General features: G+C 45.6%; 2 protein-coding genes across 3 annotated transcripts in view; one reads left to right on the forward strand and one right to left on the reverse strand.

The window, feature by feature from the left end:
- Positions 1-356: 356 nt before the first annotated feature.
- mTTF (mitochondrial transcription termination factor) lies at positions 357-8,550 on the reverse strand. The gene is made up of 4 exons (XM_075669583.1): positions 8,104-8,550; positions 5,076-5,345; positions 2,485-2,757; positions 357-634 (listed from the first exon to the last, which is right to left on the reverse strand). The coding sequence occupies exons 1-4, from the start codon at positions 8,536-8,538 to the stop codon at positions 380-382; spliced, it is 1,233 nt and encodes a 410-aa protein (XP_075525698.1). The 5' UTR covers positions 8,539-8,550; the 3' UTR covers positions 357-379.
- Positions 8,551-8,778: 228 nt separating this feature from the next.
- Positions 8,779-17,709, forward strand: part of Pex13 (peroxisomal biogenesis factor 13) — a 28,022-nt gene continuing 19,091 nt past the window's right edge. For both annotated transcript variants that reach the window (XR_012822798.1, XM_075669584.1), the window contains exon 1: positions 8,779-9,070. Coding sequence is in view for 1 of the 2 variants with exons in the window: in XM_075669584.1 (XP_075525699.1) it covers positions 8,985-9,070 (86 nt within the window). In the remaining variant the exon portion in view is untranslated. The remainder of the gene's footprint in view (positions 9,071-17,709) is intronic.

Below are 17,709 nucleotides of genomic sequence, written 5' to 3' on the forward strand. Positions count from 1 at the left end.
TGGAATAATAAGTTATTCCACGCGTCCCAGCAAATAAGCTAAGCTGTCATTGAGATCGACTAAAACTCGCCAAATTTAGCGACTTTCTCGCCAAGCTGCCAACACTGATAAGCGCTAGGGCACCTTACGGGGGCAGCGCACCTTACGAGCGTCGTTTTTGTCAATCTATGTTTACCTGCGCGCTCTTTCGGCCAAAATACCTCTAGAAGTTAGCGCTTGTGCTTTATCCTTCCTGCAATATTATATACATTTGCTTTCTTCGAGCCATAAGCTCAAGATAAAGCGGAAGCGCCTTCACAGCGAACGCTTTTGTCTCTCACGAGACTGAGCACGAGTGAGACCACAGACGCACAGAATACTAGGAAGACGTTGTCGGTGTTTATTCTGCAGTTTGGCATTCGGGTGGTCGTGACGGGGCAGGCTCGTGGTGGTGGTGCTCGTCGGAGAATTTGCCGTAGGTTCGCTCGAAGGCCTTCTCGGATAGCAGGAGGGCGTAGAGCGACGGCAACGGCACCTGGCGTGTGGCCAGCCACTGCAGGCGCCGGCGCAAACGACTCGCGCTCGAGCTCAGCACGCGCGGGTACTGGCACACCTGCTCGGCGGTGTAGCCGTTCGTGAACAGGAGGTCCAGCACCTGCGCGAAAGAATTTCAACCCACGCTATGTTGAAGTTACGAAGAATCGAAGGGACTTCGTAACTTCCACATGTGTTGGGCCCGCTGCGTATGTACTACAGTTTCTTTAACGAACTTGCGTGTCCTGGAACTGGCCACTGGAGCCAGGATCACAGGAGGCCCGCAAATGTCGTGCACCTCTATGGTCAACAATGCGAGCAAAGCTACGGCAAAAGGCCTTGCCTTAATCTTTATTGCGATAGCAATTGTACGAACACTCCAGGCGCATTACTGCCGTCGGCGTGGCCGTAACGTTCCGCATAAAGTCCAAGGACGATAAAATCGTTGCCGCGCGCCGCATGCTGTATGTGCGAGTGAAAGAGTGCGAGGGGAAGCCGGCGGAGTTTCCGCGGTCATCGAGTGAGATGTGTTCACGTTTGTGTGTGCGCGTGTCACCCTGCTTGTTAATTTAGTTAGTATGCCTATGTTTACAACTTTACACAAAGGATAATACTATTATCCTTACTCCGTATAGCTGTCCACTAATTCGCTATCGCAATCGATGCTTCACCTTTCGGGCGAAACTGAGCCTTTTTCGAGACGTCGTTAGTCCTCGTTAAGCTCACAGTTTGGCGTATACATTTAACGGCGACTGGGGAACGCAGACCTTACTTTTTAGTGCCAATAGCTTTCCTTGGCTCTTTTGGCCGTTTCCGTAGTAGGTACGACGGTCTTCAGTGACCGGACTTGGGCGAGGGAAGGCGAGGAAACGCGTACTAAAAGTGTGCGTGCACTCGGGCAACCTAGTAGCGAAGAGGGGTCGAGGGAAGGACTAGGAGGGACCGTCACGCGTGAGCTCTCGCTCAACCAAGTTGCGGGTAGGAGCGGAAGGAGGGGGATACTGTCGCTCTTTAGCTAGCTTGATGTGCAAAAAGAGAACAAGGTAGAAGCGGGAGCCAACGTTTCGGCAAGTGCACTTGTCTTTTTCAAGGCGACAAAAAACAAGCCCACTTGTCGAAACGTTGGCTCCCGCTTTTACCTTATTCTCATTTTGCTCATCGTCTTGAATTTCCATCTCCCGCCTACGCCGGGTTTTCCTTCGCTAGCTTGCCCGTTCGTATCGGGCAGGCGAGGGAAAGGGCACGCGCTCTCGGGCAAGCGAGTTGCCGGGAGTGGAAAGAGGCGGAGGGAGGTTGAGGTGAGGCTGTCGCTCGCTAGCTCAAGGGGGGTGGTGGGGGGGAGGGGGGGTGGCGCCGAAGGCATCGACGCGTGCTTTCGGGCAAAAAAGTTGAGGCAAGTGACCGGAGGGAAGAGGGGATTCAGAGACCTTTAAAAAAAGCGGGGGGGGAGGGGGGAGGTATTGTCGCGCCCTCGCTCGGTCCTTCGGGCTATTCGCTAGCTTACATTGACCATGATCGTCGGTGGTTTCTGTCATAATGTTCATTCAAAGTTTTCCCGGCTGCACAAAACGGATGAATTATCTATGTGCAATCTGCCCTACCACAAAAGCTTATGGATCGCAGGACCTGAGAAAAAGCTGAATATCTTCGTAGCTGCGGAATGCAGCCTAGTACTCGGAAATTAGGAAATTTGCTGGCGCAAGATGGAGTCAGCTAGCGCGAGACAGGGGTTACTGGAGATCGCTGGAGAGGCCTTCGTCCCCGGGCAGTGGCCATAAAGATAGGATGATGATCGTAATGATTATTCGGATCTCCAGCCTGTAGTACAGCAAATGCAAACAACATAGTGCTACACGGATCAACTGGTTACGGTCTGAAACTATTCGGAAATACAATTTCTCACATCCGACGGTCCGCATTCTTTTGCAGTTGAATGTACACATATAACTCGCTCTGCTCAATAAACCATACCTCCTTGAGCTTAGGTGGTCGTATGCTGAGCAGGCGTGGGTGGCGGCGCACCAGATCCTCCAGGCACGTGCGGTGCAGCCTTTCGGCGAGGTACTCGGGCGTGTCCGGGTGTGCGCCTAGCACCCGCCTGGAGGCTCGCCAAATCTGCACGTGGCGCTGGAGAACGTGCTCGGGGCAGCGCAGCAGCCACGTGCGGATTGGAATGCCCAGCGCCCGGCACTGCATTGCTCGCTTTGCCATCAGAGACTCGCTATGCCGGAACACCCACGGGTCCTGCCGCCAGAAATGGTACACGACAAGTGTGCTTTCAGCTCAGAGGCAGTGACTTCTGCAGGTCTTTGCCCAGCCGCAGAGCGGCTAAAGTTATGTACAGGCCATAACCCAGCCGCCATAACACATATTTGATAGTACGAGTTCAGCTCCATCGACGGCGCAACAGTACTGTACATAGCAGGAAATCAGGTAGCATTCAACAACTCGAATGTGAATGCGAAACTACGACCGTTGGGTGATGGACAAGTTTGCAAGGATAGCGAAGCAGTTCTTGCACGACGCAGAGTCGGAAACTTTTATTTAACCTTCTTTTATTCTTGATGCCTTGCGGCAAACACTCGCGAATAAAAAGAAAAGAATACGAGTCACTGCCTACGAAAAAAATATTTCGCTATACTCTAGGGCGTGCGTCACTGCATGCTCGATTTTGTCAGCGGCCGAATGTGGCACGGTATCTAATACTGTGTCGCATGTAAATAAAAAAAAGGTCAACCAAGTGTCGACGTTGAATACAAGGCAGAATTCTTTGCAGCATGCACATGCCTCATGCTGTGGTGCATATTTGCTCCAGTATGTTTTCTGTCCTCAGGCAGCCTGCTCAGGCCTCAAATAGCAAGGCACGCCCGTTTGCATTATCATACAGACTTTCCCTCCTGATTTTTTTCTTGCCGTATTTGTAAATCTTCATGTTTTTTGTTTGCTTTTTCCCCATCCTTTACATTCAATTTACCATCTCTGCTTCTCTCACTTTCTTATTTACGAATCCTGGTTGTCTATTCACACCTTCAATTACCCTATAGTTGGTTGCCAACTTTCTTCCCCTCTCCCTTCATTCCGTGTCCACGCTTTTAAATACAGATATTTGTGCACTCTAGCCGACCATTTCTTTTCATCTATGTTCCTTAGTCTTTCTTCAAAACTAATCTTGCTCTGCCACAACACACGGATGAATGGATGGAGGTTATGAGCGTCCCCTTTAGAACGGCGCGGTGGGTTGCGCCACCGAGCTCTTGTTATTTTATTGCCTAATGTCCTACCTATGTTAAAGAGGGAAAAAAAACAAGAAAAGGAAAAAAAGAACCACGATGAATTCCCAGAAGCAAAGCTTCTGAACCGCTATTGTGAACTTTGTTTTTGTACGGCTCTGTTGTTTGTCGTTTCCCTACTTTTCTTCCATCAATCACACGTTCACCACAGCAGCGCCTCTAATGGCTGTGCATCGGAAAAGCTTTACGCTCCCCATGGCTTCCGGGATTGCGCGCGCCGAAACGTTTTGCTCCAGCCATCCAATTCGTACGGAGAAAGCGTAAGTTCGAAGTTGCCCGAGGCCAAATCCTTTTCTACACCACGGCGCTCGCAACCGAGGGCTTTTCAAGCGTCGATGAGGACTTCGGCCGCTCCGGTATTGTTGCTGCGACTTGGACGAGGCGACAAAAAAATTTATCGTACGCTGCTAAATATGATCCCTTAAAAGACACATAAATTTAGATACACCAGCGTTTTGCACTCCACCCGATCGGAATGTGGCCGTCAATACCGGTACATATCACGCGAGATCAGAGAGCACAATAGAAAGATATTTGTTCATGCTCACGCACCATTACTTTTTTTACGCTACACACTCACTCATACTCATCTACGCAGCTCAGTGCTTAGGAGGGGCTCGGCCCATTCTTGGTAGATCATCTGTAGCACTGCGACACCCATTCGACAAGCACTGGAAGTTATTTTATTACTAGTAGTGCCTTTTGCGGAGCAATTCAATCTCTCCAACTTTCTGAATAATGACAATTGCGACTAATCAGTCCTTATATATATATATATGTACACACACACACACACACACACACACACACACACACACACACACACGGTTCGCTGCCCTACAAGTCCCCTCCTCCATTCACTGAAGTGAAACTTTAAGCCCTGTCTATGCTCACACTCACCAACGCTCACCTGCATTCATAGTCACTTACACTTACCGGTACCCACTCACACTCACCTGCACTCGCTCAAATACATACTCACATCCCCTCACACTTGCCGACAGCCACTTACATTCATACTCACATTAACTAAATCTCGCTTTTGTTCATACATTCATTCAAATTCATTGGCACTTATGCCCATTCATACTTACATCCAGTCGCTCCATTTGTTTTTCATTGGAATTCTATCTCACACTTGTGAAATGTGTGTAGAGAATGTATGAAAAAGTGTATTCATGAGTGAGTATGCCGACCTATGCCCACGAAATCATGCTCAGCAGCAGAAAACGTGATATCAGTGCAAAGCAAGAAAGTCGAATTTGATATTACCTTGAGCACAGCTTCTTTGGAAATGCCACACTCCCTGAGAATCCTCAGCTTGCGCTTCAATAGCTCACGATCGTGGCTCAGCAAACACGGTACCCGACTTATCAGGTCCAAGCACTCCTGTTCGGACAGGGACAGCTCCTCGCACAGCAGGAGCATCCGGTCCCGTAGCGTAGTGCAGATGCCCCCCTTGTCAGAGACATAAGACAGCAGAGACTCGGAAGAGGAGAGCAATGCCAGCACAGCGTCAGAGCTCAACTCTGTGATTTCCTCCTGCACCAACCAGATGGGGGAATGGCGGAAACACATTAGGATTATATTCAATTCTAGTTTTCTACATCTTCATGTCTGTCCAATATATCATCTGCCACATGGCACTACTATCTGTTTAACAACACCACACAGACATTTAAGGGGTCTTGTAATGCACCCGAGAAAGCTTCTCGTGTGCATTACAAGGCCCCAATTGGCCAGCACCAATAGCATCACCACAATGCAGTGATTTCTTGCACTACAAGCAGAGAATGTGATGTCTAACTGCATCACTATGATCGTTGCTTAAAGATGTAACAGGCTATTGATGTTCACACAATATTGAGAGTACTGTGAAAAATCTATGACATCTGATTTTACAGCCAACTTAATTATTGCCTAATTACCATGACAGCCACATGGAAGCTGTTGTAATGATGGAAACGATGTCATCAACAAGACGAGCATATTGCATGCCAACGTCCACCAAGTAACATTTTTTTAACTATAGATACGATGCCATCAAAAGGCTGAACAGGATTGGAAACCATGGTGCAAACGTTCGCAATTTAACATTGATTCCCTGCTTCTGTTGGACACCACAGTTCTACATCATGCCCAAGTGAAATGCTGCATCCCAAGCACCCAAAGGTTTAGCTGAGGGTAACCCTCATTTCGCTGTATTTTAATGTTTCTGCAACCGATAACTTGGATTTGTGTGCATGAATAATGATAATTCCTTTAAAACTTACATCTGCTTACATACTGAGAACAGATCTAGAGTAAAAATTGTCTACTTAAAACATTGTTACTGGGTCCCTTTACCTGTACCTGTCTAGTGTATGCATCGATGAGCAGATGCTACTGTTAAATAATTTGCAATCAGCGATCCACCAAGGATGGCTTCACCGCACATAACTCAGCGGACAGACAAACCCAAGAGTCACAGTTCCAAGGGGAGGCAGCCTAGAACACAGTGTGTGTAACTTGAGCACACGTCGACTACCCTCGAACTACCTTTGTGTGTGTTTGCGGGAGTTTGCGCAGTAAATAGGACTTTGACCTCACGAGGGTGTGCTGGAGGGAGCGGGATCAGAGATGCTATGGAAATTGCAGAGCCAGAGCATGCATTTTTCCCTCCGTGGCCTACCTCGCCAACAGTCTCTTAATTCTAAATAACGAAAGTTCCCCAGTGACTACCGATTTATTGATTAGTGAGCTACATTATCAACAGCTACCACCACGGCTATTACACACTTTTTCACTTTGTTGGGCACACACACACACAAAAAAAAGAAGGAAAAGAAAAAACAAAGGAAACAAGAGAAGTCTGAAGGTGGCAGTAGCCAAAGGGGTAGCATGCGCTCAAGGAAACATTTAAATCAGTATGTGGCCTTGTTTATCAAATACTACGAATGAATGCGGTATACAATATCGGCAGACATGATAATTTATGAATGTTCAATCGCATGAACATGATAATTTCATTATTCTATATCTCAATGATGAGGTAAGAATCTTCCAACTCTAGAAAATAATAATGTTTTGAAGTGACACTTCTAAAATCAAGAAGATCAATGCTTTGTGTTAACTGCGTTTAGACGAATACGGCGTAGATATACCCTGTCGCGCCCGTTAAGACCCCAGGGCACACGAAACTCGAGTGTGTGAATAGGTCTGTACAGCTTTTCTGAATCAGTCCAGACCACACGGTGCGCGCACCATGCGAAACAACACCAGCGCTGACCCATCACTCTTAGTGAAAGATATCGACAGTATCTCTGTAGTGTTCTGCGTTGAACCAACTACACAGTCAGCATGTACTACATTGCCCGCCACATAATTTCCTGCCTCAACTTGTGTATTCTGTATTCTTGTTCGTTAATTTAGCTGTTTTCCTTTTTTTTTTTTTTGTCCAGTGCATTTTTTTGTATATTGTGTCGGATGCGGTTGTTGAACTTATGTCCATGTATAATTATGTTTTTTTGTGTGTGTGTTTTTTTTTCACTGCTGTAATAGCCTGCAAAGGCTGTCAGTATATATAAATGAATGAATGAACACCGAAGTGAGAAGGCAGCCACTGCAGAGCGAAGCTGTGCTGCATAACACATGCTTCCGTGTTTAAGCAGTTGATCTTGTAAATGATCTGGTCATTGGCACATGGAGATTTCAGGGATGACAGGGCCGCACGTAAGATTGCATGCACAACACGTCGGCTCAACTTCCAGCGATGGTCACCATTTCTAATGGAAAAATTATTTAGCCTGTGTTCGCCAATTCGCATATTTGCTATGCTGAACAAAGCAAATATTTCGCGATAGTTTAGGCCTTGTAAGGTGACATGTTTCAACACAAGTATCAAAATGAGAAGTACTAAAAACGAGTTATTTTGTGTTTTCCTGACACGATCGCGTAAGACCCAGGTTCCCGACTTCCAGTGTTACAAGTGTGACTGTCAATTTCGCCGTCTTCATAACAATGGCTAAGCGCACTTGCATGGTGTCAACAGTTTGGTGTTGGCATTATTTTTCATTAAGTTCGTCCTTACGCTTCCCTGTTAAGAGATGTCCACGGGACTGATGAAAGAATTGCAACTGAGCACACTATCCTTGTAGCTGAGTACAGTTATCACCCTCGTTCCAGCATGACTGTGTACAATACGTGTGCTTCCAGATATTCTGTGTGAGCTGTTGTCAGCAATACAAAACCGGCAAAGAGCAGTTACAGCCCCTTGCCAGTAAACACACGGACGCAAAATCTAGCGCAAGCATGCCCCCACCTCTTGGCGAATAACGGCCAGGCGTCGCCGCAAAGTGTTGGCGGAGAACTTCAGGACAGCAGGGTGCTTCCTGAGCGCTTCGCGCTCCAAGCGCTCGCTCAGCAGCCAGCGGCATGTGTTTTCCAGCCGATCGTCTGGCACATTGAAGAGCACATCCTTGTGTTCGCGTTGCCAGGCACGGTAGTTCGGCTCGCTGTCAAAGCCCAGCAGTGAGCACAAATCGCAACGTTCGTCTTGCGCCGGCGCGTTAGTGTATAGCGGCGCCAGCCGCAAGCGGTGATTTGGCGAGCACGCTTCGTGCGCCCAGCACCGCTGTAAAGCACGGACTGTCACTGAGATCAGCAAGCGTTTTGCTGGGAACGACGCCGGGATATGATGCGAGCACCGGCGGCCCAGAACAAGCAAGCGAAACCAAACAACACCGCACGCCGCCATATTCGCAGCTGGCACGTTGGTATGGATTGGATTGGAATCCTGATATCTGCGTCTTAAATGCTAAATAATTTTTAAGTTTAAAATTATGCGTCATATTTTTTTATTAAACCAAAAAAAAACATGTTGCATTGTTTTTTTGCAACAAACATCTCGGAAATTTTAATGTGCAGTCACTGAGAGGCTATTGTATGATACTGTGCTGTGGCGTGACTGTAACGAGCTAACGAGTCAGTGCGTAAATATGATGGCGGCCGCGTAGCGTAGGTACGCGGAAGCGAGTGCACACGCGAATGCGAAAGTCGCGCAGCCGGCAATGCGTGTGGTTTGTTGCGTCTGAAAAAGTTTGTGGAATTCTCACGACCCTTTTGTTCAGTCGAACTTGAATTTCTGTACGGCTGTTTGCGAGGCTTGGGCACGATCTCCTTGAGAGCTTGTCTGCCGTTGCAATGACGTCCCCACTGAAACCTTGGGAAACATGCGCTGCGGGTCGCCCGTCTACATCGACAGCCGGGCACGTAAACAATTCTTCCTGGTGAGTGGCCTGACAGCTGCAATTCCTGCAGCTGAAAGAAAGTAGAGGTTCCTTTCCGCACAGACAAAACTGAGCGTTGCCTACATTGCACGGTTCTTGTTTCGTCCGACTTCATGTGCCGTCGTAAGAGGAAAGTAGCGCGAATGATGGTAATGAGGTTTTAGGTGGGGAATCGGTTGCGCAGCTTCGGTAATTTCATCGAAAGAGGCCTGTGTTCTCGAAAGTGTCTGCTTCATGTTATGCGCTGAAGCTTCTGAACAAAAACACGGGCCGCACTGCCCGAAGTTGTGTGTCCTAGCTTTAGTTTAGTAATCCACGGGGTAAGCAACCACAGGTGACATGGAGCACGAAGTTACTGCTTCGAACGTTGTTCTATGTAGTCTTGGTAACTTTTGATGAGTTTTGATGAAATTAAGTCGTTGTTAATGCTGCTTGCCGGGTTCTCTCACGTAGGGTTCCGTCAATCCGAGGCCGCTCGGCGGCTTAATGTTTCGCAAGGTGTGCGCGATACCGCCTGCAGGAAAGTAGGCGATTGAGAGAGGATTTGTGTCGCGTTGCGTGCGGCCCAGGCGACCTTCCTCCCGTGCGCAGCGCAAAAGGCCGTGTCTTCCGGCTCCGCTGAAGTAGAGCTGCTGTGTCAGTCGCTTATTGCGCGCTGGGCAATTCCGTGTTGCTCCACAGTTCTTGTTCAGCCTTGTTGTCTGCGGGAATCGGAAAGATCTCTGAAGCGCAGAAGCAATGTCTAGTGGACTGTGCACGATCAACCGTGCGGTTACACTGAAGAGAGCTTGTCGTACTGATCGTAACTTGCCACGCTCGACATATAGTGTATATAACGTACGAGCGCCATAACATTTTTCGGAAATCATACAGCATCTATAGAGCGTGCGTTTTGTGCGGCAAGGTACGCATAACGTTTTCAGATAGCTGTGGAGGTTTTCTACCATTACTGTACAGCGTTCTTTGTCATGGCGCTGAGTGAAAATCAAAATTTTGCAAGTGGGTGCGTGTTCAAATACTTTCCTCAGCTTTTCGAGTTGAATATTCTTCGATTGTATCGTTACTTTTCCCCGGCAAGCCTTCTTTTTCTTCTTTTCTTCCACGAGCTTCAGCCTTCCCATGCAGTATACCGGGCAATAAAAAATCATCTTGGTGTTATCTTCTCAAGCTGGAGGATGCATGCCGTCAGCAGTGTCAGCAAGTTGGGAAACTTTGCGGTAAAGCTTCAATGATACATCAGCTTCTAGTAATTAATAAGCAGAATGTCACACTTGTAGATAATAAAGGTAGTAACGGAGCTGTCCTGGGTAAAAAGATTAATGCCATGTGGTGTAGTGCGTCCAGCCACATTTTGAAATTCTTATTCACCAACTATTGTAGTGTGTAGTCTTAAGGGCCTACACTTCCTAAAACTGTGGAATACTTATTGATATGCTGCTGAATGTCAATTGTTGAAAGGACTTGTATTCCATATGCTAGATTGCATATTGTGGTGCTAAGTCTAAGCTCGCTGAATGGAAAACACAAGAAGTAAACTGTATGCAACCTGTATTCACAGTTGTACTATAGCACCGTAACAAATGGGTTACTGGGAGGAGTGAGTGCTAATTCACTGGTTTTCTTTCAGGCCTATTGAACAGTCTTTGTTGTGATGAAGCATTGAATAAATAAAAAGAACTCTAGTGGCCTTTCTTGCATCATATTGTGTAGAGTGCACAAAAGAATATAGGCAAAGAGGTGTTGCCATGAACAAGGTCCACTTAATTCACCTGCACGATAGTCAACCAGTGCACTCCACAATGGTGGAGCTCAAGTTCAGCAAGGTAGGTGCAACACAAAACTCAAAAGGAACGCCAAAGTTCACATGTGGTGCAGGTGCTTTGTTTGAAAGGCTGGGTACAGCTATAGTTCACTAAAGTACATCATAGCGATGGATCCTGAAGTACACTTCTGAGGGATATGGTCTTAAAAACAGCAGACAGGAACATCCTATTTGTGCCATTAGCAAGACATGGTACATAGAAATTTGTGAAAGCATTGAACTGCTCGGTCAATTCTGCCAATGGCAGCAGTAGCAGCAAATACATGCTACGTGTTCAACTTATGGATAACTGTCCTTACGCTACATGCAGTGAGGCAGCATATTTCTAAAAGCAGCATTCACCATAGAACATCAGCGTTTCGGACTGATCTTGTCATATCCTCGCTGAGGAACCTTTGTGCTTTTTCTTTCCATTTCCCTTTGTTGGTTTTGCAGGGCAATAAAAATACACTAAAAATAAAGGTGCCAGCACTGACATTTTGACAGAGGCTCGTCATTTACTCTGAAGCAGTGCTTTTTTGATCAGCACAGAGAGCTGAATCGGGGGCTGTGGCAACTTCACAACTTGGTTGCGTACACGTGTGCAAAAATGCACATTATGTTGCGCAGATGTAGCAAATGCGCGTGAGTGGGTTCCAGATGGCACTTAGGCCTGTGTGCTGCGCTGTCTGCTGCTGCTTAGCACCTCAATGTCTGCATCAAGTCAGCACCACCTGTAGGGAAGTTGCAGAAAAATAGTGAACCAGCCTTCCCACCTTTCATGCATGCTTTAATATGAATATAGCAGAGTGCAACACTTTGTGAACTGGTTGACATAAACATAATTATCGAGTGGACCTATTGTTGGCAGAGTGTGACAACACAATGATATTTAGCAAGCAGTAGAGTGAGAGAGAAAACAATTAAGCTTCACGACCATTGTGCATGTCTCAAAGGTTGTTGTCGTTGCAAAACAATGGGTCTTGATTCATCCGGAGTGTGTCAGCTAAAGGTAGCCAAAGACAACAGGCAAACAACGCTTTCTTGTTGTTTTTTTTTCTTTGTCCATGGTATGCCTCCAGCTGATGCCCCTCAGGATAAACTGTTACAAACTCGTCCAGTTGCCTATCCTGTTGTAATGCATTCTGCTTTCGTAATTTGTCCTTGAACTTTCTCTCCTGCAAGCTGCCACATCAAGCTGTCTTGGATGTGGTTTTATTCATTAAAGATGCAGTTTTCAAGAGTAACGGGCTTTAGTTGTGTTTGCTGTGGTGGGAACACAACAGCTGCTCATGACTTATGGCATTTTCTGACTTTTACATGAAGGCCACTGGCATGTGCTCATGCTTGTGCAGTTTGGCTTGGTAGCACAGAACTATGAGTTCAGAAACTTTCTGACCAACATATTAGCATACTGTAACCTCATTACCACTGCTGCTGCCTTTTAAAGCCAGTCGCCCTCTGCACATGAGTCGAATAGTACAGTCAGCGTGCACATGACTGCTGCAGTAACAGCAGCAATCACTGCATGATGAAAACTCTTCACATTGAGAGCAGCAAGGTGAGCTGGACACACATTTCTGTACGATTCCTAACACCTGGACCCACACATATGCAAAGCCCTTCTGTCATTTTTGTTACCTGCAACATGTACAACTGCAACAATACCTTCACACACTTTCTTTCTGCCTATTCATGCTATAGTGCAGACAGACTTCGTAACATGTTCAACAGACTGAGCACTTGTCCACTGTCAAAAGTGGAAGGTTATAGGCTAGTGCTTCTAAAAGGAAGGTCACACACAAGGCTAAACCTGTGCTGACCAAGTTTTTAAAGTCTACAGGCCTGTGCTTAAATATAATTTGATGATAATTCCTGCTACCTCAGAATCATGTGCATCCTTTTACATTCTTTGATCTCCCTTTTCTTCCCTTACCCTGTCCCTTGGTACAGGGTAGCCAACCAAAACTATCTCTTGTCAGCATCTCTGCTTTTTGAAACAGCTTTTTTTGCTTCTGTATGTTCATTAACATTAATATTTTTATACGAATCTTGCATTTGTGTGAAATCCTGACCTAAGACCCCATAAACAATACAGTCAAGCCTTGATATAACAAACACAGATTTAACAAATTCTTGGATTTAACGAAGTGACTATAAAATGTTGCTCACCAATATAGGGTGTACCGAATATGGGCTATAACAAGTATTGCATATAACAAAGCTTTTTGTTTTAAAAATATTTGTTGTCACAATGTTGTCAAACATAACTTGACAGATTTTTTTGGTTACGTGCCAAGCTTAGGAATTTACCAGTGTGCACACTTATCTTGACATGCAGTCATGGCAATCTCAAAGCACATTTGAACGGTCATGTTAGAGCACTCGGATTATGCAGCAGAAGTTTTTAAAGACGACTTAAAAATATAACAAAAAAAGACAGCTTGAAAACGTGTAACAGGAATGAACTAGTCTTGCAGTGATAATCTGGCTTCATCATTGCCATTGGAGTAGACTCACAATAATGCTTAGTCACTCTTTTACATGACATTCAGATCACTGCTGGAGCATTCTGAAATGACCATGTGAATTGTGTGCACAATTGCATGCCAAGATAGCACAGCAAAAGCACTGATGAAAATAGTGTTTAAAATGTGTTGTGTACATCTTCAGACATTTCTGATTGGAGCTTTGCTGCAAATTTGAATAATATGATGTCCAAAGCCCTCTTTTGAAAAGTGCTGGAAGCTAGACATCTGGGTGTTTGTTCTTGGTTCCAGTATGTCACCATGTTGTGGGCTTACAATCCTTTCATTGTTTATAAGAATGTTTTACATCAGGCATCTTTTTCAAGTGGCTGAATGGGTGCTCTAAATGTTTGCCGGGCAGGTAATAGTTGATGTTCTCTTATGTGATATTCCTGTAGAGTCCACATACTTTCTGAACAACTTTCTGAAGAATTGATACTTCTTAATTCGTCCAACAGCTGTACACTTTTCATGTTATCAAACATATTAGGCATGCGGGGAAACCAAAATTTTCAGTGGACAGAATTAAAGGAGTTCTCACATATTTTGCATAAGATCCAGTGTCGGTGGCATTGTCAATAAGAAAAAAATCATCCTGCACCACACTGGCCCTCCGCATGGCATGTAGGTGTTACTGGACTAATTGAATTTCTCAAAGCAAAATGTGTAAGAAAATTTGTAAAGTCTGACATGCACACAACCTACATGTATGATAGCGTCAGAGTGTAATTTGAACATACAAGAAAACATAATTTTATTAGGCAGAAACTCGAACATAAACCCCTTTTTCTTTGCTTACTAGGGTATGAGCCATTGATGAGTCACTACTTGCAGCTTCTGCCTCACGGGGGTACAGTTTACTAGAAGGGTAGTGTAGCGGGCGGCACACTTCATATGGCTCCGGCGGCGTCACAAGTAGCGGTGCCGCTGAGATCGACCACTCTTGAAAAGCAGCAGATGAAACGCTCGCATACACTGCGACGTACCTGTGTGCTTGACAAGTGCACGAGGTGTTGTTCGTGTTTTTGCCCCAAGCAATTTGGTTATTTGGTGTGTATTCTCTTCTTACGCTCAGACAATGAAATGTGCATTGTTTTTTTTCTTTCTTTCTTTCTTTTTTTTGCCACAGATGCTAAAACGTTTTCTGATTGTCGCTGGAACCTAGCCATGCTGTCGAGAACACAGGCACTTACGATTGCAATCAAGTCCCATGCGGATGAACTTTTTCAACATGATAGAAAATGACCGCTGCTGTACGTTCAGCAACCAGGATCAAGTTTGTTTAGCTTTCTATACGAACTCAAGTGAGCAGATTCGGATCGTACGTAATCACATTCAAGTGACTGTGTGGCAGGGTAACTATACATAACTAATCCCTGCAACGTCGAAAGTAAGTGTAAATCAAGCTGTTACATTGCATTGCTCTCTCCTTGGCACACCTTTCAACAGCACATTGTAGGCAACGCCTTAGACGAAAACATAAACTGCGCTAATGAATAACTTCCAACAGCCGGACTTGTTGCTTCTGACACGAACAGAAATGCTCACGGATTGAAGTCACACACACCCACAGAAGCCCCTTATTCTGAAGAAGTCACTGAAATTCATCTGTAGAAAACATGTCCCACCCTCACAGTAAACACGAATGAGAAGAAGGAGAGGACTAGCACAACGATGATGCCGGAAGTCAAGCAGTAGCCTCGCTGCATCGAAAAAGCAGCTGATTGTTGTATTTATGGAAACTGTGCTTTGGCGAGCAGTTTAATCACCCAATGAGAACACTTCGTACATAGGACATCCGGATCATGACCCGATGTCCACGCACCATTTCAGATACAGATAGGACATTCTGGATATCCTATTACGAATCTCCCAAGGTTATCCCACGTGGACCTTTTCTTTTGACATGCACGTGAATATTTGCCCTCCAATTGAAGCTATGCCTCATAAGTTTCCTTGTAACAGAATTATGTTTTTTCGCATGTTCAACTTACAAACCGAAGTTATCACGTCTGCAGCTCGTGTTTACGTCATGCTACAAAATTTCTGATGCAATTTACTTTGAAAACTTCAAGTAGTTCAATAAGTCAATTGCGCTTGGCGCAAGGCCTAGAAGAACGAGGAGTATGCTGCACGTCCACACATGTGCGCGCGCACATAACGTGTACCCACAATATATCTGTTCTTGATTCATGGGCGCTCTGCCCGTTGCATCTATCACACAGTGTGTTCTGCTACCGTAATTAGCATTATGGCGAACACTACGCAAAAGGCCTTGGCATATGTCCGTAAAATGTATGCAGCTTGTCCACATAATGTCCCTGGCGTACATGCAACGAATGTCCGCAGGACACGAGAAGTGCGATCAAATGGTCATGGGAGGGGCATTCGGAGGACGTATTTGGCACTTCCATAGGGTGTCTAGGTCCTAGCAGTGGATGTCAATAAGATATCCATGGGACGCAATTCTTGTCAGTGGGGATATGGGTACAGCATTTCACAAATGGGACACAATTCGATGGTCTGTGTAGACTGTAGATAGGTGCTCACTCTACAGGCATCGCAGAGTATGGGGGCACACACAAGAGCCAGTATGGCGCCAAAGAAGGAGATCTGGATAACAACAATATCATTAATTGGTATCGAAATTGGCGTAAAAAGAAACGACCTGCATTACAAAAGTCCCGCTGCTTGCTTTGCTTCCTAGTCCCCGTAACAATGAAAGTAAGTTTAAATTAAACTGTTACACTGTACAATTGTTCTCTCCTTGACACACCTTTCAACAACGCATTAAGCGAGGCCCTGGAAGTTAAGAACTGGTCAAACAAATATCACACAATAACAGCTGGCGGCCTCCTTGCTGTTGTTGGAGCAGAAATGCTCACGAATTTAAAAGCAGCAGACATTGAGAGAAAGCCGGCGAAACACCACCTAAGCACTTTCAAGCCACACAACAGGCACCGCATGCAAGAGTGAGCGATTGCAGCGCCGCCACACGTTTCGCCGCCAGTGGTGTCAGGTGCCCTTATGCATCGCTGCCTCCACGCACTGCACTGCCCCTTTTAGTTCACTGTAACGGAGGTATGAGCCACTGCTCTACCCAGCACTGCCGCCGGGTTCAGCCCATCGTTGTGTCCAACAGGCCCCGTGTTGCACAATATCCAGTGTCAGTGTCAGCGGGGCCTGATAAAGCTGTTGCATTCCACTTTTAAAGGCAAAGCTTAAGTGTCCTCCATGTTTTTTTTTTAGTTCTAATTTTTGCAGTAAATGTTGTTCCTAGACCTATAAATCCGAGAAGAAATAGTGAGAAGCTTGAGAAGGCTGTAAACAATTTAGTGTGATAGCATTTCCGCAGCCAGTTTCGATTTCATTCCGTACGAGGATACTGTGTCGTGATGTCACAACACACTATAGGGTCATGCGAGAGCTGGACATTGCAATGTTTGGCACTTGGTCGCCTCATATGCTGCTGCTCGTTATGAGAGGCAATGTAGCAGGTAGCAGTAAAACTGATGATGGGGCGAGCCAGCGCAAAGCAAATGTCAAAACATAGTAACGCCCTGCTACCACATACTGGTAGCATGACACGTGACGTAACAACACATGTGACATCGCTACACAGTATCCTCCTAGAAAGGAAACGAAAACTGACTGTAGAAAACCTGGTAAATTATTAATGGTGCTCTAAGGCATGTCACTATTTCTTCTAAAGTATAGAGGTCTAGTACTTTCATTTGATGCAACAATAGAATAGTCGAAAATATACCTTTAATGGCCAACTGCACTGAACTTTTACTTTGGCTAAATTTGTTATACATGAGTAGTGTATGCTTAAAGCAATCTTGGCAAGTCTTCAGGTTTGGTAATTATCTACTTTCCTATCAACAGCCTTTAACTAGCACATGAGACGACGCATGCACCTGGTGGTTAGTGGATATGATGTAGATCACAGCACATTGCCTCCGAAATTTTTTCAGCACACAGTCTCAAGTGTCATGCCAAGGAGCTGCACATTCTGGGTCATGTATCAGTTCCAACGAGTGGCAATGGCAACATTTTTTTTTCCAGTTTCCATTTCGGAAGCTCCTGCTTTTTCTATGTTTTAGTAATACATCCACTCATATTTCAAATGTAAGGTTATTGCATGAAGGGTGCTCTTATATCCACGCTGTCTGAAACTCGGTTTTTACGCTGTACAAAACGTTGTTGTGGTGGCCTTTAATTGGCATCTGAAGGGGATGTAGCTCTCATCAATATGGCGATCAGCGTGTTTTGTATTGAAGAGTGGATGATTGAGCTTGTTTATACTG

The sequence above is a fragment of the Dermacentor variabilis genome, chromosome 9 (assembly GCF_050947875.1).
Source record: "Dermacentor variabilis isolate Ectoservices chromosome 9, ASM5094787v1, whole genome shotgun sequence".
Taxonomy (NCBI): Eukaryota; Metazoa; Arthropoda; class Arachnida; order Ixodida; family Ixodidae; genus Dermacentor; species Dermacentor variabilis.

What these genes read in the sequence shown, in the direction of transcription:
- mTTF (XM_075669583.1), bottom strand. Translation starts at nt 8,538, where the DNA reads ATGGCGGCGTGCGGTGTTGTTTGGTTTCGCTTGCTTGTTCTGGGCCGC. An exon ending in CCAAAGAAGCTGTGCTCAAG is followed by an intron (nt 2,758 to 5,075) that starts GTAATATCAAAT and finishes TTCTGGCGGCAG; the next exon opens with GACCCGTGGGTGTTCCGGCA. An exon ending in GACCACCTAAGCTCAAGGAG is followed by an intron (nt 635 to 2,484) that starts GTATGGTTTATT and finishes TCTTTCGCGCAG; the next exon opens with GTGCTGGACCTCCTGTTCAC.